Source organism: Ctenocephalides felis, unplaced genomic scaffold, assembly GCF_003426905.1.
Source record: "Ctenocephalides felis isolate EL2017-DRISC unplaced genomic scaffold, ASM342690v1 CF-g0.4_SCAFFOLD_01170, whole genome shotgun sequence".
NCBI lineage: Eukaryota > Metazoa > Arthropoda > Insecta > Siphonaptera > Pulicidae > Ctenocephalides > Ctenocephalides felis.
This window is the reverse complement of record NW_020537324.1, coordinates 76,224,494-76,246,723: the sequence shown is the minus strand read 5'-3', so window position 1 is coordinate 76,246,723 and position 22,230 is coordinate 76,224,494. Positions and strand designations below refer to the sequence as shown.

At 24.3% G+C, this 22,230-nt stretch overlaps 1 protein-coding gene across 1 annotated transcript in view; it reads left to right on the top strand.

Moving 5' to 3' along the window:
* Positions 1 to 2,019: 2,019 nt before the first annotated feature.
* Positions 2,020 to 22,230, top strand: part of LOC113367645 (ankyrin repeat and death domain-containing protein 1A-like) — a 36,552-nt gene continuing 16,341 nt past the window's right edge. The window contains 3 exon segments of the mRNA XM_026609234.1: positions 2,020 to 2,157; positions 5,710 to 5,808; positions 19,861 to 19,959. Coding sequence (XP_026465019.1) covers positions 2,020 to 2,157; positions 5,710 to 5,808; positions 19,861 to 19,959 — 336 coding nt within the window.

Sequence of the window (22,230 nt, the reverse complement as noted above, 5' to 3'; positions counted from 1 at the left end):
TTCTAAATGTTATCATATTTTTAACAACTTTTAGACTAATATATAAGCTTTTTAATAACAATATATATATATATATATATATATATATATATATATCTTAATAAATTTCATGCGAAATAAATAAAATATAAAAAATTGTACCGCTATATAGTGGGAATATATATAAAAGCCCACGTACTTGATTTTAAACTTTACAGATTTTTTTAAATAATAATAATAAATAATAAATTTGTTCTGCGAGTTAATTGTTTATATACACAGATTTATGAATAATTTTGTTATCTTTCTAATGATATAAAATAATATATATGAGTTATAATTAATTTTTAACAAATTTACACAAAATGTAACAAAATTCAACATATAAATGCAGGAAACCGTATTTAGGCATTACTTTTTTTAATAATTTTGTTCTAAATGTTATCAAAATTTTAACCACAACTTTTAGACTAATATATAAGCTTTTCAATAATATAACAAAATATATATGTAACTTAATAAATTTTATGCGAAAAAAATAAAATAAAGGAAATACAGTACCGCGATACTGTGGACGTAAATAAAAACCAAAAAACTTGATTTTAAATTTTAACGATTTATTTTATATATAAATTTGTTCTGCGAGTTATTTGCTTATATATACAGATTTATAGATGGTTTTATTTATTTCTAATGATATGAAATAATGTATACGTACTAAAATAAATTTTTAACATATTTACACAAAATGTTACAAAAATCAATATACAGTTCAATCACATATTTTCAATATATATGTAGTAAATATTATTTAGAAAATATTTTTTTTAATAATTTTGTTCTAAATATTATCAAATTTTTAACGATAACTTTTAGACTAATAAATTAGCTTTTTAATAATATAATAAAATATATATGTACCTTAATAAATTTTATGGGGAAAAAATAAAATATCAAAAATTTGTACCGCGATACTGGGGACGTAATTACAAGCCCAAGTTCTGAATTTTAAATTTTAACGATATTTTAAATATAAATTTGTTTCGCAAGTTATTTAGATCTATTGTATACCATATTGTTTTACAAAAAACAGTTTTTGTTCTGAATTTTATTAGTAATACATATACATATATATATATATATATATATATATATATATATATATATATATATATATATATATATATACATAGTACTAATAGAATTTAAATCACATATTGAATGTTGTGTTAAAGTGAACTAATGTTTTTTCATTACATGAATGCAAAACTCCAAATAAATAACAATTGCATTAAATTTAAAATGTCGAAAGCATGTAAAAAAATAACAATTTTATAAGAATAAGTAGCAAAATATTTTTTTCATTAACTTGAATAATCTATTTACGGCATGTAGTGCTTTAAGCATGTTTATATAAAGTTAATTTTTTTATTACAAGCAGATTTTATGCAAACTATGATTATGATGCCCACATTTCCCATTCTTATATATAGGAATTGGATATATTTATATATATATATATATATATATATACATAACGATTTCTATCGTCCTCGTTAAAATCGCAGAGAAAGTGTACCGACAAGCCCGTAAAGCTCTCGCCAAATGAGCTTTTATTGAAGCTCTGAAAGCTCCTTTAATAATACCATTGCCATCAGGAGGAAGGGTAGTCGTAAAAATATCAGTACAAATATAATGTTTTGATTTCCCCGAGGAAAATCGTATAAAATATGTCTTAATGATCGCGCGCCAATAAAACTGTATTGAGGACGAATGGAACGACTTTTACGGAAAATATAATAAATATACCAAACTCAGTAGAAAATGGTAGAAAAAAAAATATTTATATTAAGTATAATACATAATAAATCTATATTAGTTAATATCATTTTATTTTATTTAAATCTGTATCTAATTTAATTAATTTTTTTTTCAGTCCACCCGCTGCCACCAAGATTTGTTCCCAACAGATATTTTATACTAATGGCGCTCAGTTTTTGCAAATTTTCGTCTAAATTTTTGTAATTATCAAGAACAGTGATGGACGAAGAAGAGGCCCTCAAAAGCAGTGAAGAACGAGAACTTGCTTTGGCTTTACATGAGGGTGCACTTAGAGGCGATTTGGCTACTGTTAAAACAGCCCTGAAAATTGGGGCTCAAGTAGATTGCAGAAATAATGTAAGAAATTGTATATACATATATATATATATATATATATATATATATATATATATATACACAAATATATATTAAACATATATATATATATATATATATATATATATATATATATATATTAAGGTGGTCCTTGATATGGATAATTTGAGTTTTTTTGCTCCGAAGGGCTTACATGCTTCCAAATTGATAAAACAAAATCATCTAACAATTTAAGCTCTTAATATGAATGTTTTGCATAGTCCGCAATTCAATTAAATTGTTTCCAAATTAATAAAAAAAATTCTCTAAAAGATTTAGAGAAACTTAATATTGGCATTTAGATAGTCCGCAATTCAATTAAACGTTTAATATATTTATTATTAACATATTTCCCTAAATAAATTCTGGTGCAATCTGTGATGGCTTTCGAGAACTTGTTTATTTTATTTTATTGCATTTATTGTATCAATATGTATTTGTTATGCAAAAAAAATATAAATAGGTATTTAATTATATTTTAATTTTATTTTTATTTTGTTCTAAAAGTGTATGAAAATATAAAATGTAAATGAATTTTAAAAAATATCGAATTTGTATTTATTAATTTATTAACATTTGGAATTATTATTATTTACTCTAGACAAATATTTTTGCAATATTTTTTTTTAAATTGTTTGAATTTATTTTTCTTGTGGCTTAGTTTCATAAAGACAATTAAATCATTTTGCAAAACTATAATTTACTCAAAGAATATTTAAAAATTTTAAATTGTTATTTTCAATTCTAAATTAATAATGACGATGAATTTTAAATTTTAGAATTCTAATTCCTAAAATAGCAAAATTTTAATAGCAGTTAAAATATAAATATAATACTAAAATACAATTTATGTTTGTTACATTCATAAATTAAATTTTTACAAATTTTGATATGGAACATTCAATTTGATTTCAATATAGAAATTTAAAGTCTAAAAAAAATTAATGCATTTTTTTTAAATTATATAAAAATATAAACAAATTTAAAATTAAAATCAGTTTGTCAAAAATTTCAAGCAACGTAATTTAAATGAAAGAAATTAAATTTTATTTTATAATTTCAGTTGTAAATTTAAAAAAAAACTTAAATTAAAAACCTATATACCTATACCTAAATTTTTAAAATTTTGATATTGAAATTTGTGGATATTAATAAATAATACAAAACTCAAAATTTTTATGTAAATATATATATATATATATATATATATATATATATGTATATATGTTTAAAATTCAAATTTTTCAATTTTATACTCAAAATTTCGCTTCTATAAAATTTAAAAATTTAAAATAGGGATTGAAAAAATTTAAACTTATACATTTGAGAATTTGTGATTATTATTATTATAAATTGCAAAATTATAATATATATTTTTAAAATTCAAATTTTCGAATTTAATAATCAAAATTAGCTTGTAGAAAATGTTAAAATGTTAAAATCGGGCTAAACAAAAATCTTCTAAAAGAGCTTTTTAACTTTAAAATTGGAGAATATTAAAAATATAAAATTTTAAATTAATGGAATATTTGAATATCTAAAATTCAAAAGCGAGTATTTGAAAAAAAATTGAAATAATAAATATTTAAAGTAAAAAAGGAATTAGTACGTCGAATGTTGCAAAAATATAAATTTATAATGTAACTAGGTATTATAAAGAATGTAGCAAATTTTGGAAATTACTGTAACTAAATATTGAAACAAAAATTGCTTTTATGCAAATCTTCGACATATATCTAACATTATTTATAACACTAACGAAAATTCATAACAATTCCAAAAAAAACTAAAAAAAATTAATAGTAATAATAATTTAATTTGGAAAAAACCAATTGCTAAATTCTGTAGGCAACTAAACCAAATTGCGAAAAAAACTGAATAAAAATTAATACCTTACAATTTTATTAATAGGTCATAAAAATAAAATGCAGATATTCAAATATAATAAATCTATATTCTAATAAAATATAAAAACAAACAAAAAATAAAAAATGAATAATTTACAGTAATGGTTAAAAATCGGTGTCAATGCGATTTTTTTCGCAAAACTTTCTTATATATCGTACTTGGAGAATTATCAAAGTCAAATAAAACTCAAGGGCAACATAAGGCCTTACACCAATACATATTAAACTTAATTCCTTCACCAACCCACACCTAGTTTTATCATTGCTCTAAAATTTCTCTGAATCTCTCATTAATTAATATTTCGAACGCGTCTATCCGCAAGCAAATTCATCAATTCATCCCCGGCGGCTGCGTTTCGAATTCAGCCAATATATCGAGTGAATGCAAAAAGCACTTCTATTCATCCTATATTATATGTTTGACTATGAAATTCTATAGCAGAATCATTCTATAGAATCTATAGAATGTATAGAATATATAAAATTAATACTGGGACATATAGCTGTACAGCTAGAGCTATAGTTTCGAACAAACGCACTGGGGTAAATGATGTATGAGGGTAATTGATATATGAGGAAAATTAATTCCTAAATATAAATATTATTTCTATACTATAATTAGTATATTAATATTAATTATATATACTATTTCGTAATATTGCATTATTTGCGAGTTAATAAAGTACTATTTTGCTTAGAATTAGTATTCTTCGTACGTTTTGCATATGCAAAAGCAATATTTACTTTTCATTCGAAAACATACTGCGCGTTCTACAATATGTTTTAAATTTTTCTTCAATTTAGTACCATAATTAAAACACCCCACACATATGGCAGAATGCCAACAATAATATTTAAATTAAATTCCAGGTATTTTTAGAACCAAAAACCACCCAGTATAAATTACACACTGACCATTCTTTACTAAAGCAATAACATTAATAATAATAGTAGAATAAAATAAGAACAAAACCACACAATTTTTTCTAAAAGTAATAATTTAACAATTTTATTTATAATCCTAAATAATTTATTTAAATTTAAATTTAAATACATTTAATTTTCAGTCAGAATATAAATTTTTGAGAAAGAAAGTAATGATTTAATAATTCTTAATGTTTTATTCATATCATGCTTATTTCTTCGATATAAAACAAAAAAATATATAATTGAAAATTTTTAAATTTGATTTGAATAAGTTATATATCTGTTTCCTACAATTCAATACAAGAAGTTTATTTAATATTTAAATTTGTTTTCGTGTTTTAGTTTGTAAATCAAGTGTTAGTACTAATTATAATAAATACAAACAATAAAAGTGGGGTATATCCACTACACCTCACCCATTTTAAAAATACGCGCGGGTATAATAAGTTTTCTCATAATTATATGTTTATATTATATATTTATCACAAATTTTTATTACATGACATTTTATAATTCTTTAAAAAAAAGTGTTACTAATAAAATTACAAAAATTGTATCAATTGTAATAGTAATATCACTCTAATAAGTATTAGTATTTGCTAAAATCTGTGTTTTTTTATCCTATTAGTTTTAGATATCAAATGATCGAGTCGTAGTAAAGTTTTATATTTATAGTTATTTTTATCAATTTTTTTTTTAGTATGGAAGAGCCCCTATACATTGGGCAGCCTGCAGGGGCAGTTGTGACGTCATAGAAGCCCTTGTTCAGGCCAAATGTGATATTGAAGCCAGAGATAAGGTTTGTACAGATTATGTATTTATATATATATATATATATATATATATATATATATATATATAAGGTTTTTTTAATGCACTATAAGTATACTTAAGAACTTCATTTCCTCTTTGAGATTACTAAATCTGCTCCAAATAAATCCCACAAATCCTAGAAACATCTTAAAGTCCTATATGCTTGAAATATCTCTTCGCAAACCTTGAAGGTTTCTTCTGAGATATTTTTAAATCATTTTCCATTAAATCATTTCTTAAATAGCAAATTTTTGTTCTGTTTATTTTTGTTCATTTATTTATCTATTAAAATAGCAAAATGTCAAAACTTTTTTATCTTAATACAGAATGTATCCTATAAATTGTTTTGTAAATTATTTTTCTAGTTGTAAAAACAAACTGTGAAGTAAAAATCTTACATTTGTTATTTGATATTTATGTAATGTATTTCGATAACAGTCAATAAAAATCTAGTAAATATAGGAAACAATTATAATATAAAGATTTATATTGGATTCAAAAGTTTTCTTGTTTTATATCGAAGAAACGCGCGCAATGGGAATAAAACATTAAATATTATTGAATTAAGTTTTTTTATTCTCAAACAATTACTATTTGACTAAACTTCAGAATGTATTGATAAATGTATTTCCAAAGGTAAATATTGCATATTTATTTTTAAAGGTAAATATTGCATTAGTTTTGGATTAGTATTAAAAATTTAGGAGCAAGATATTACATTTATTGAACGTATAAATATTTAAATTTAATTACTCATAAACTAAGGATTAGGTGCAAAAACTAAGAATGTCAAAATTAATAAAATGGGAATTTTGCAACCACATCATATATAATGTTATGAATCAAATTCTAGATCTGTGTTGTTTCCAAAATAAACAAATCAGAACAAAATGACACCAAGAATACAAGGACATTTATTGTTGTTATGTAATAGAATGCAAAACTTTTGCATATTTTTGTATTGAAGGCAAAGTGCATGAAATAGTGTTTTAAATAAATTTTATATTGTAAACCAAATAAATTTTATGAATAAATACATTCTAGTAACATTTCCTTTTAAAATCCACTCCTTAATTATAGAAATTTAGTTGAAATTTTAACTATTGTTATAGTTATATATATATATATATATATATATATATATATATATATATATATATATATATATATATCTCTATATATATATATATAATAAATTACAGTGGGTCTAATTTTTCGATAAAATATGAATGTTATGGTAACGGGTCTATCTTCATATGAGTTAGTAGTCGAGAACTATTAATGAACTATGTATTTGCTGTGCGATGAGGCGTTTTACACATGAAACCTAACCTACAAAACTCAATGAAATAACAATTTTTTCATAAATGCATCTTTTTGATTTTTTGCTATTGATACGTGAAGTCAGGTTTTAGGTGTAAAACGCCTGATTGCACCGCAAATACATAGCATTTTGTAAGTTCGTTAGTACTAAATCATACGAATATAGGCCCCTTTTTAAATACAATTTGAAGCTCGAATATTTTGCTTGATACTTTTTAGGAAAATACTTATGCTGATAGTTTTATTTAACTTTTGGTAATAGTCTTGTTAATAATTAAAACAAACCAAGATTTTTTAAAAAATCAAAATTCTCAAAAAATATATTATTTAGTACACAAAGTAACAATTTGGAGAATATCTTAGTTTGGAATGTATTTCGCTTTTGGTTGCCAATTCCTTGACTAATTTAGACGGCAACCCAAGGGTTGGCGGCCTTTGTCCCAATTTATTATAAACTTTTATTAAAAATTCGTTGGTACTGATTATTTGTAATTTTGTAAAGCTATATTTGCTTTAAAATATACTATTTTCTATATTTAAAAAAAAAAGATTGATATCAAGCTGTCCGGCGGACAGGTATCAAAATAGAAAAGAACATTTTTAACAAAGAGGCCACGAAAAACTTTTAAATTTTTAATCAAAGTTGTTTTGTAGAAATATATAATTATTAGAAATTTTTAAGATACTCTAATTGTAATATTATATAATTTATTTGTAAAGATTTTTACGAAAAATCTTAGAAAGTAACAAAATGGTTTAGATACTTTATTTGAATTAGATAATCTCACGAAAATTATATGGACACGTGTATCATATTATACATCCTTTTATTTGCAATTTTTATTACAAATATTTCTCTGCTACATGATTTTAAACCTAGTATTATAGTTTCGGAGAAAATTGAGAAAAACTTGTGAAAAACATATAGAAATAGTCATACTATTTCTCAGTAGTGAAATATTCATTTTAAAAACATATTTTTCATCTGTTTTTTTTTAATGGATTATTTAGTCATGTATGATTTCGCGTTGAATTTGAAAGATAAAATTAATTAACAAAAATTAATAATATAAAAGTAAAACAAGACAAAAACTAGTGGGGTGTATGGCACCGTGCCTTAAGGCAAATTGCTGGAACTTCCCGTACCGTAACAAAATGTTCGAGGAATACTGAATGTTTTCAAATAGATTATTATTAATATTGTAACATTGTCTAATATTTATAAGAATTATATAAACTGAATTGCAAAATTGAAATTATTTGTTTAAAGTATATTAGAAGTCAGAATTAAAAACAAAATCTGAATTATTTTTGATATACAAATAAAAAACTAAAAGAAAAAAAAATTATACGATTTTTTTTTTCAAAATCAATTATTTTGTTCAAACAAGCTGAAAGTTCTTTGAATCAATCAAATCGGACGCTTAGTTCTCTCAAGAACTGCCATTTTTTTAATTCTTAGTTCTGTATCTCCGAAACCGCTGGGCCTACGTTTGCCAAAAACTATTAACCACTTTTCCCCGTCATTACGAACTGAATGTTTTTTGGTTCATACAAATCGGATGCTCCGTTCTCTCAAAAACTCGATTTCTATTTTCTGCACTCTTTGCTCCGTATCTCCGTAGCGGGTGGACCTGCCTTTGTCATAAACTAATCAGCACATTTCTTTATTAATAGGTATCAAATGTTTTCTAAACCATTCAAATCCGTGCGCCCGAAAACGTGGACGCAAAAATGCGGACATACAAAAGACACACACACATCCATTTAGTTTCTGTGATATGCCTTAAAAATGTTCAGAAACCTTCAAAACGTCGAGAAATGCAAAAATTTTCATTTTCGATTTTCGGCCCATTACTATAACTACCCTACGGGAAGTTAATAAATCGGCAGAATACGGATATTTCGAAAATATAATTATGTTATATATACTCGTATATATATACACGTATATATATATATATATATATATATATATATATTATAAAATATATCCTACCTTATTCTGTTTCCCAATAGACTCCTCCAGGATATCTTTCGCAAAAATCTGCAAAAATAACAAAAAAGTCCTTGAAAATTCGAATCACTATACTATATACTTGTTTATCATACACATATATGGTAACATAATAATTAATAAAAAAAATTAGAACTAAATCATATATATATATATATATATATATATGTATATATATATATATATACAGTGGCGTCGGAACCGTGTGGGCTGTGTGGGCTTGAGCCCACCCATGAATTTTGATGGGGGGGCTCAGCCCACCCATCAATCTCAAAAAATTATATGGGCTAATATCTCTAAAAAAAACGAGACCACTGGCTGCCTATCTAAAAAAAAAAAAAAAAAAACGAGCCCACCCATCAAAAATTTGGTTCCGACGCCACTGTATATATATATATACATACACATATATATATATATATATATATATATATACATATATAAAAAACTCTTACTACCTTGCGCAATGTTCTCTTCCAAGACATCCTCCATGGAATTTGCTAAAAATTTGCATAATACTTTACACTACCACTTAAAACCTTACTTAAACCCACTTAAATAAAAAAAAAATACACGACTACATACACAAACTAACACTAAATTTAACTAAAACTACCCTAAAAACACTTAAAAACTTTTTAAACCACATTTATCTACCATTAAATAAAATTAACACGTGAATTTTTAACACACGAGGGTAAAGGACACCGACATAACACCGAGGACTTCTAACTTACATTACAGCCACAAATTAATACCAAATTAAACCAAAACTACACCAAACACTAATTAATTAACCAACACACATTTGTCCATTATCAGATTAATTAATTATCAATTATTACCTATTAATTTTAATATTTTTACTCCGATTTCGATACATTTTCGCCCCGAGGCCGAAGTGCAAGTCATACTCTCGCACAACCCGAAGAGTAACTAGTGTCAAGGTCAAAGTTAAAGGACGATTTGTACGTGCAATTTGCATTTTTGACAATTTGCCCTAGTGTTATATTAGGACAGGTGTGATGTAAGGATAAGTGCATAATTGGGATAGTAGTCGGATAAGGGATAATAGATGATTTAATATATGAATGATATTTGTATGTATTAATATAATGTGTTTTATATTATTATGTATGGTTGTTGAGAAGTAGATAGATGTATTTTATATGTATATATATAGATGTATTTATATCTATCTATATATATATATATATATATATCTACTACACAAAAAAAAATTGAAATTTGTCTTTTATAAAAATTAATTTCCTAGATAAAAATTGCAAAAAATTGCCTGGAAAGACAATTATTACTAAAAAATTCAATATTTAGGCTTTATATGGTTAGGAAAAATTGGTAATAGAAATAGTTAAAGAAAAATCACGTCATAATCTTATACCTCAAAATATTCTAATTAAGGATTTTAAATGCTATTTATTATTTTCATACAAAATACTATCTTAAGAAACAAATAAAGGATTCTAAAACTATGGGGTAAAATGCATTAAGGATTTCTAGGAATAATATTTGTTTTTGATTTAGATTTATTGTCTTAAATTTTGTAACAAAATATTTGAGAAAATTTTTGCAATTCATAGTTTATCTACACACACCTCAATAAATAATGGAATGATTTTAACAAAAATTACCAAAAGTACAGTAAATGTCGATAGTATGTTATAACTATAAAAAAGTGTACAAAATTTTATAGGTATATATTATCATTAACACTAATGCCAATAAATTAATATGAAATATATTCACAACTAGCAGTACAATATTTGGGTTAACTTTAAGATCCAAAAGATATTTGTAAAAAAAACAACATAATCAATTAAATTAAGATAATTCTCAAGAGTATTTCCAAGTTTTACATTTTTCAATATTTCTTCTAAACTATGTTTAATATTAATTTAAAATTTATTATAAACACTTTAAGCCCATATATGTTCCAAGAAGATATGTGAAAAATTTATTTAGGAAATTAGTTTTATTAAGACTAAAATTTATTTTAACCATGATTTTACTCTAGTTATAGATTTTAATTTATAAACTCGTCAATAGTAAATTTTGCTACATTTGCAAACATTAAATTCTGTACTAACATATTATTACAATTTTCTTTAATAGGACACTTTAATTTTTTTATTGCATTTAGTAATCACAACTGTCTATAAAATATGACATCTAATAATTTTTGATTAATAAAAAGAAAGGGCATATCAGGCCGATTTTAATTTAATTTAAAAATTATATTTCTAATAGATTTAGGTAATTTGGTAATAAATTGGATAATGACAATATTTTTTTACACGTTCGAACACAAAATATATGATATAATTTATAAAAATTGCATTTTTGGTCCATATTAATAATACTATTAATTGTTGTAGGAATATAAGACTTAATAATAATAATGTAAATTAAATGGAATTAGTTTTCATTATATTAATTGTTTTTATAAATTTATTCGAAATACAAATACTGTCAAGAAGTATTTGCACTATTACGCTGTAATATTATTAGGATTATCTCTTAATAATTTATTTTGTATTGTTGGCAAAAATTAATAGTAATTATTAATAAAAGTAAAGTAAAAAATATTAATAAAAGTAAAATTTCCCCAATGTTTTCATTTAATTTGAAAATATGTCCAAATGAGTATATAAAAAAATTACAAAAAAATACAGTATATCTTGTATATGATTATAAATATTTTTATGCATTTTATGAATAATTTTATTTAAAAAAATTAAAATTTAAATTAAAAAACATGTAAATTTGAAACACCGAAAATAACTTTCAGAATAATATATAAACAAATAATATTTTTTTATATTTATGCACCTTTTCAATTATTTGAAAAATTAAGGAAATCGCGTGAAAAATAAAGGAATTCATTACCTAAAGAAGAAATATGAATATATATATATATATATATATATATATATATATATACGAGGTCTGTTCAAAAAGTACCCGGAATTTTCGTTTTTTCAAAAAAATATTTATTTATTCGTCTACATTAATGTGGTCCCCTTCAAAGTAGTCCCCCCCAGATATAATACACTTATGCCAGCGTTTTTTCCAATTTTCGAAGCACCCTTGATATTCACTTTTTGATATGTCCTTGAGCACTCTCGGCGATTTTCTTCAATCGAGGAAAACCGCCGTCCTTTCATGGGTCTCTTCAACTTTGGGAATAGGAAAAAGTCACACGGAGCCATATCTGGTGAATTTTTGCACTTTGCAACACTTTATTTCATTTTTTACGCAAAATTTAATACAAATTCTTTGACTTTTCAATTCTTCCATTGTAAAAATCGCCGAGCTCAGAAAAACACGTCGAACCTTAGCGACTACCACAGACAAAGTAAACAGTGAATATAGCTGAAAATTTCATCATACTTTAGGGGCATGTATACCAACACAATAAAAAAAAATTTTTGACAATCAGACACTCCAGACCCGCGAAATTTAATTATTAGTAATTCCGGGTACTTTTTGAACACACCTCGTATATATATATATATATATATATATATATATATGTGTGTGTTTTCAAATAATAATTTTAAAAAAGACAAATCTTTTAGTAATTTTGATTTACAAAATCTAATTATTCGGCGGAAAATTAGCTCACAAATTCATTTTTGTTAAAAAAGCTTGTTTAGTGAAAAAGTGCTAACAAATATTCAAACATACAGGTAATTAATTCAACTTTGTCATTAACCTTTTCTTAAAAAATTTCCATAACTTTCAAAAAAAAATTTCTATTATGTTTAATATCCTGTTCTGATAATCCACTCATTTATTTTTATCATTTTTATCATTTTCATTTTGAACATATTATCATATTTCTGTACATTATTATATTTTTTTGCAATTAATTCATTATTTAAGAAAAATCTATTTTCTTTTCCTAAACATATTGTTTGCTAAAATCTCATCAAGATCATGTTTCTTGACAGATGTCCTGAAGATGGAACGTACCTAGTTCCGAAACGTCGACAATAAACAAATAATTAAATAAAGAAATTGTTTTTTCAAAAACTTTTCTTGTTTTTTATTTTATATTATTTTTGGATTCTTGTTCGAAACTCTACAAAATATACACAAATCCAAGACTCTACCATTCAATATATATATATATATATATATATATATATATATATATATATATATATATATATATATATATACAAAGGAAACTTCTAATTAAATCGATATCAGCTCTGACTAATTTCCAATAGTCAATTTGTGTGTATATATATACATACATATATACATACACACACACACACACATATATATATATCGTATATATATATATATATATATATATATATATAATGATTGATTCAATTTATGAAATTCTATGATGGATGTTTGCTCAGTAACTATTTCATAGAAATAATATAGGTTTGATTAATACCAAATTAATATCTATGGATATATATATATATATATATATATATATATATATATATATTATATATAAATAACATTTTCATTTATACGTTTCGACATTTGACATGTGTCATCGTGAATATTTTGATAAATGAAACTAGAAATGTATCAAGACATCGATTTATGAAGATATGAAAAGATGTTAAATTTATCATATAGAGAACTCATTTCTTTCTCTGTCTTATGAGTAAAAATTTTCCCCACATCCTACATCGAACAAAAATTAGTAACTTGAATTTTCAAACATTTTCAAAAACCACAACAGTTTTATTATAATCTGTACTTTTGTTACATAGTTGTAGAATTTATTAAATCTCTCCTTCGATAATTCAGGTTGCTGGGTTATAATTTAACCCTTGTAGCTGTGGACTGTATTAAACACTGATTTGTTTGTATATTATGTATTTGTTGCAGTTCTAATTACAATCACTGATTTGTTACTAAGTTATAATGAAAGAAGATATATTTATTTTTATTGGTTATTTACATGTTGTTAAGCGGACTTTACTTTTGGAAGTGAACAACTAGTACAATTAATAATAATATTAATATGAATTACCAGGGGTAGCAACCATTCCGTGTAAAGCTTAATGCCCTGTAGTTTGTCACCTTCATGGCCAATATCATAAAACGAAAAGACGTCCGAACATAATCAGATAACTGTATCTCCCTCAGATACAAATTTTTGTATGTAATCTTAAAAAGTTCAAAATCTATTATCATTTTTATTATTAGATGATACTTTAATCTCGCACGTCCACAAAATTCTAGGCATCAAAATTTCACCAAAAAACACCAAACAACTTCCTGCCAAACCCACAAAAAGCGCCTTAAAAATAAAATCGAGCTGGTCCATGGTGAAATAATTCCTGACTTTTTTTTTCAATTGTCCTTTCTTAAACTTGGTTATTGAAATTTCAAACAAGACATCATTGAAAATCTTGAACATGACTCCATTCTCGCGTAAATTCAGCAAGATTTGATTGAACCGTTTTTTGTACGGTGATTTTTTTAAAGTCATCATCGACGAAGGGATTGTTATGACGGATCTGAGGACGTGAGTTAAACTTTTGCCTTGTTGGTCGTATGATTGGGCATTTATTATCTCACAAAACATATCGCCGATTATATAAGCAGTATCTTTTTGCTCCAAAATTCTGTCAATCACTTGGGTATGGTTGTAGACTAGTTCTAATTTGCGGTTGGCTGTAAGTTTCTCATCGCTTGATAGACTTCTGATGTCGATTGCACTTTTTAAGGATGATGGTAAGGTGATTTTTAAATCACTTTGTAAAAGTTCACGTACATTTTTGATGTCTAAGGATTTTTTGCTGGTTGTCAAATGTTGAACCATCTTGGCTTGGTATGTCGAGCACAGGATTAGGGAACAGAAGACAACTGATACAAACAGACATTTCTCGTACAAAAATTTGCTCATGGGTTGCGATATCATGAGCAAAGCTCCGAAAATCATAAAAACCACACGCAGGACGTCCAAATAATTCTCAAAACTGGTAAATTTATTATGCAGACGTGTCAATTGCACCCAAACCAAAAACACCAGGGTAATAAAAACAAACAAAGCCAAACCACAAGAGTATTCCACTGCTTTCAAATACGAAACCTGGTCATCTGAATGTCTTTTTGGTATCAAAACGCCGAAACCTCTTTGGTGAATTGCATACAAGTACGTGGACTTTACCAAATGCTTTTTTTGGATCGTTCTGATATTTGCTGCCAAATCGACTTCACCATTTTCCAAGGCGTTTAGGGCACCTGTGTAATTGTTTTTTTCGGCAACCCAGTCGCCAAAGTTGTTGCGATTTGTATTGTCCACGAAATTTATGCGAAAATTCATGGTTTGGGAAAGGACTTTGAGAACTTCTCCATCTACCATTGTGTAATCTGGGAAAATAGAAATATAGTTAGAAAAAACCGATTTGGATTCTTCAAATCAAAATTCTTGGTTTGTGCCAAGATATTTGATGCAAGAAATATAAAGTTCAAGATAAAGGTGATGCTTGCAATGAATTTGACTTAGGATAAATCCTTTATCTTTTACTATTTACCTATGGGAACTCCACGTTCATCCCTTATAGCTCTAGAGTATCCTGGCAGCTCAAAAATAAAAACATTCAAAGGATACTGCTGCAAATCCAAAATCCTCCTCCCATACAAATCTTCAATCTTCCCAGCTTGTTCATTAGCATTATCCTTGTTCACCTTAAAACTATAAACTTTACCTCTATTACCAAAATTCACCACAAACGGATGGTAAATATAAAGGACACCATACACCAAAGATCTATCCTTTATATCCTTTATCGCCATTATCATGACATTGAGGATTTTGTACTCAGTCCATATCTGTTTAAGGATTTTTTGAACTTGTTCTTCGCTTGAATTTGTTGTCAGGAATAGTAGTTCGTGTGTTGATTCTTGTTGGAAAATTTTGTCTAAGGCAAAATGGAGATTTGGGCCCCATTGGCAGATTAAGAGATTTAGTTGTTTGTGACTGAATTTGTCAATTGATTGAAATGCCAATTCTGATTTGTTTTCACTAAAAAATACAATTTAGTATTTTTAATTTTGCAAATTATTTAATCTTGCATTTTTGTCATTATTTGGAATTTGATACTTTTTCAATAGTGGATTTTTATTATCCAAAGATAACTACAATTTTAATAAATTTAGTGTTCTTCAATTTTAGACTGTAAAAATTTAGTCATTTGGAATTTATGATTTTTGGGATTATTGATTTAAGGAACTATTGATACGTAATATTCAATTGTTCCAGTTTTTGAATTGTATAATTTAAAACTTCAGAAATTTTGACCTTTAAAATAATTTAGTTTAGAAATTTTTGGAATAAATTATTTCGTGGTCTGCAATTGGTTATTTTGAAATTTTGGAATCTCTAATTTCAGATTTATAGAATTTTGTGAATTAAGATTATTTGATTTTTTAAAATTTTGATTTGTGGAGTGTCTTGTTCTGTAGAATTTGTGCATTTTACAATTTGATTTGTGGAATATAATAATTTTAATTAAATTTAACAGTTTCAAATTAATTTTGTATTTTATAGTTAAGAGATTTTGATTTATGTAACTTCAAAATATTTTTAGATAATTTAGATATCAGAAAATATAACAAAAAATTAATTTATTAATAAAAATATGACAAATATTTAGAATCTTAAACATATATATTTTAGATTTGAAAAATATTTGATATCTAGTCCGAAATTTAGCAGTTAGCAATTTTTGAACTTTATTGCTATGGAATTTGTAATTTTTGTTTAAAACTGATATTTTGCACATTCCTTGGAATATTCATTTCTATTTGTTATTTTTAAATTTGTTTATTTATTTATTTTCAAAATTATATTAAAATATTTTTTAATTTCAGAAATAAAATTTTTGGTTCAAAAAACTTGCTACATGCCAATTGTATGGATTTTGCGATTTTTAGAATTGTTAACATATGAAATTTTTGATTTTTCAATTTTCGTTGTTTTTGTTATTTTGTTGTAAATTAGATATTTTAACAATGTTCTTAGTATTTTATATTTTAAGTTAAATAATTAATATTTTTTAATAAAATATATTTAATATTATTTTAAATTATAAAATTAATATTTTAAAATACACTCACCTACTTTCCAACTTAAAAACAGTCACTGAAGAAGAGAAGTCTGTACAAGTAATTAAATCATCGAAAATTTCTACTGTTGAATCGTTGAATCCGATTAAATTTATAGTTTGGAAAGTCTTAAAGAAATAATTTATAATAATAATTATTATTAACAATAATATATATATATATATAATTAATAATTATTTCAATATATATATATATATATATATATATATATATATTCATAATTTTATTAATTATCTTACTTTTGTATGAAACCCCAAAGTGTTCCAAATCAACCATTGAATTTCGTTACAGGACAAACAGTTAATAAATTTTATTTTATTAATAATAATTAATATGAATATTATACATAAGTTCACCATTATTTATTAAATTGTTTATAACAAAATAAGTCATGTTTTTAATTTAATAAATAAAGTATATTATTATTTAATTCTATTTTTTAGCTAAGTTTTTTTTAACTAAGTTTTTTATTAAATTTTTATTATTTAAATTTTTATTATTTATTACTAATAATATATTTTTTCATTACCAAATCGAAGTTTTGTGACAAATTATAACGATAAAATAAAAAAATGTTCGTTTAGGCGATCAATCAGAAATTAACACGTCCAAAAGATTAATATCAATTTATTTAATATTAATGAGGACATGGTTTACTGTTTAATCGTCATTGGTGGTAAAGATTTTTTATCCAAGGATACACAATGGTAAAAGTCTAATGAAATTAGAATTGATATTATGAAACTATTGAAAGTACTTACAAGAATTAGTTCATAACATTTTTAGTATATATTGTTAATATCTTTGGTCAAACAGTCTTTTTTTAATTCAAATAGTTTTCAATATATTCTGTATTAGAAATAGTCAAGTCAATTAAGGATTTTTGTAGAAAGTCCTCGATTTTTTTTATATTATTGATCTCCACATTATTCAAAGTTTCAGAAGAAAGTTAGCTTTTGAGTGTTGAGTGTTTTTGTTAAAAAAAAATATTCGTGTTTTAAATTTGGTGTTAAAAATCGTTATCATAATTGGTAAATAGTTGGTATTAATAATTCAATATTTATATTATAAAATAACAAAAAATATAAGATATTTTATAACAAAAATTTGTATTTGGACAACTTGCGTACATATACACACAATTATTTTTTTCAAAGTCAGTTTATACCAAAATATTCGTAAGACTTATGGATACAATAAAAATTAAATTATGCTGAAATTAAAAATATGCTGAAAATTTTATTTCTGATTTTTTCAAGAATCTTTGTAATTTTTTAAAAAAATGCTTTAAATGGTTTTAGATTTAGCCATTAATGTTAATAACATCATCAAAAAGTCTTATGGAAATGTATGAATTCTGGTAAAATTGATTGAAAAAAAATCTGGTATCAGTTTCTTCTTTAATCAAAAATCACAAGACCCTTTTATTGACCACCAAGATAAACTAACAACATTTTTACTTCCCCAATATTTTGATACTAATTTTATTTACATAAGGACTTAATTAACATTTAATCTCAATCTCTCAATGATATATGATAGTAGTACTTATGAATTATTGGATTTTTCCATAAACTTTATTCGAAAACGATTAAATACTTATTAACTTCCCGGAGGAGAAGTTAATGTTTTCATCAAATAATCCGATTTGCTAATTTTATGTTTTCTCGACGTTTTAAGTCATTCTGAATCGAATGAGACCAAATTTAAAGAAAAAGTATGTATGTGTGTGTGAGAGACGAATTTTCACTTTTCGTCGAAGTTTCTGCAAAAAAGACTGGACCGATTTCAATGAAAATCTCAAGCCTATTTTGAAAATTATTCGAAAGATACTATGTGGGAATTTTAAGAAGTTTATGTTTTCATCAAAAAATTCGATTCGATAATTTTATGTTTTCTCGACGTTTCTGAATCCAATGAGATCAAATTCAAGACAAAAAAATGTGAAAGATTTTAACCTTTTGTCGAAGTTTTTTCAAAAAGGTAGAGCGATTTTTAAAAAATCCTGAAACTATTTTGAAAATTATTCGAAAGATACTATTAGGGAATCGTACTGATAAGTTTTTGGCAAAGATCGGACGGGCCATTTCTTCGTAACCAAATATTGAAAAAATTGTTTGTGTTTTAAAGAAATTGAACATGACAAAGTTTATGCAATCTAAAATAATATAGACTTATAAAAATTGGTCATTTAATATAAATTCTTTAAACTTTTGGTTTTTGTACTAATATAATTACAGTTTTTATTCGTATAATTATATATTATAAGTTGTTCGAAAGATTATTGAAAAAATAGCACAAATTAGTACTTTTTTAATAAAAACCTATATAATCTATCTATTATAAGTTTTTTAATTAAACCATATAAACTTGTCTAAAGTTTTCAAATTAAATCCTATCTGATGAAGAAATCCTAGATCGTATCGAAACTTTTCATTTTCTAATTGAACTTTCTTCGAGTGCAATATATATATGATACAAAGTATTGCACTTTAAAAAAATTATTATCAATTTCTATAATTGTTTTATTAATATTTTTTTTTTAATTTTTTTTACTTTTAGTATGGAATGCGACCTTTGCTGATGGCAGCCTGGCATGGACATATTGTGGCAGTCAGGATGTTAATTGGATATGGAGCTTGTGTCACAGTATTAAATAAAGTAAGAAAAATATTAATTTCAATAATCTTATCATTTATTCCAATATTTGATATACTTTAACCCTTTGCACTCCAAACGAGTTGTTGCCCATGAGAACGACTACACTCGGCGCCATATTATAAAATTAAAATTTTGTTGTACTAAAAAAAATATTGATCTTTATGATTATTTATTGTCTATTAATGCTCATTATTATAATCCAAATACAATTTGATGTCCATAAATTTTGTTAAAGCTAGAGATAAGTGCAATAAATGCATTCGATGCAAACAATAGCAGCTTCTATGGAGTGCAAAAGGTTAATAAAAGTACTATGAAATTGTATTTTCTTGTGTTATATTTTATTTCACATTTATATTATATATAAAAAAAACGTATCATAATTATTATGAGTGAAAAAAATATTTATCTATGTAATATAAACGCACAGAACTTTTTTATTGCATTTCAAACATGTCAATCATATGTATCTGACTATAAGAAATTCTACATAAAACATGTGAGACATGTATGACAAATGATCTGAGAATTTGTTGACTTGTCAAGAAAAAAAATTCAATATACAAATTCAATACTGTTAAAAAATAGTGTCTTGCATTTTTTTTATACATGAAGTTTTCTTTTCTTTCATGTAAATTGTTTTTGATTAATAAATCTACAAACGTTTTGGGGCTACATTTGTCCGATCATCAGATCAAAATCAAAGTAATTTTTATTTGAATAATAAAAATAGATATCTGCACTTTTTTTAATATGTTTATTTCGAAATACAAATATATATATATATATAATATATATATATATATACATATAAACATGTATAAATAATTCATTTTTATATCTTGGGCTCTGTACTTATATTATTTCCGTATAATAAAATTTATAGCCAGACATAAACGAACAACAATATTCTTTATTTCTTAAAATATGTACTATACATACATATATACATGCATACATATATATATATATATATATATATATATATATAAGTGTATGAAACCCCATAATAAAATATAAAGCATTATTGCACTGCATAAAAATATAAAATAAATTACTGTGTTACATTCTATAAAAAAGTATTTTTGTTGATATTAGACATATTTTAGAAAACTAAAATTAAGAAAATTATTAGCATTGTCTTGAAAAAATGGTGTAACACTCTCTTATGTTATTATCTAGTATCAAACTATTTACATAAAACATCAACATTTATATATGACTAATATCTATTAAATTTAATATTACAAAAACCAATTTTTTTTTTTCAAAATTAATCCACATATTAAGAAAACTTCCAGTTCATTCATAATTAATATTAATAAAATAGAAACTAACTAAGTTCGATTCAAACAATAAAATACTGATTAATAAATTATTGGCAACATGGCAAATTCTACTGTATTAAATTGCTCATTTATCATTCGTTGTTTTTTTAATCAATGTGAAATAAATCAAATTTATCTTAAAATATTTATTCGATAACGTGTTTTTATTTTTTATATAAAGCTAAATTTTTAGATGCTAAGGGAAAAAAACTGATAAGCTAAATTTTTAGATGCTAAAGGAAAAAACTGCTAAGCGTAGTTTTATAAATCTGTTATTCCAAAAATTAAGTCAATTTTAATTACTTTCCACAGCATGGATTACGAATTTGAGAGCATAAAATACCTCTGTCTTCCTATAATTATTTTTATAAATATACTTCATATGTAATATTTTTCAATGTTATATTTTAATTTATATTTTAAAATGTAAAGACATTACACGTGCCATGTCACAAAGCCATAGTTTCTAATTATCTTATTTTCCCCGGAGCATCCGGAGCAGATTAATCATGATGAATTATAAAATAAAAATGTTTTTTTTTTTTTAAATTTGCGGTGAAATTTTTCCCGAAGTCTAATTAGTGTGCACCGAGAAATATTTTTAATTCGATTTGGAAAATGATAATAAAATATTACAGTCGCAAAAAATAATCATATAATTTATTTATAAATTGAAAGAATATGAAACATAAATTATTTCTGTGGTAAGTTTGAGCCTTTACCATTTACTAAATGTCATTTATAATGGCTTGTGAATATTGTTGATATGAAAGTATTTACTATATATTGTTATTCATAAAAACTTTAGTTACCAAAAAGTGAATATAATAATTTAATCAATGTGACTCAAAGATATATGTTGTTTGTTGCATTTTTTCATTCATTTCCACAATATCTATAGTTTTATAATTCATCACATCTTAAAATTTTCCCTTAACAAACT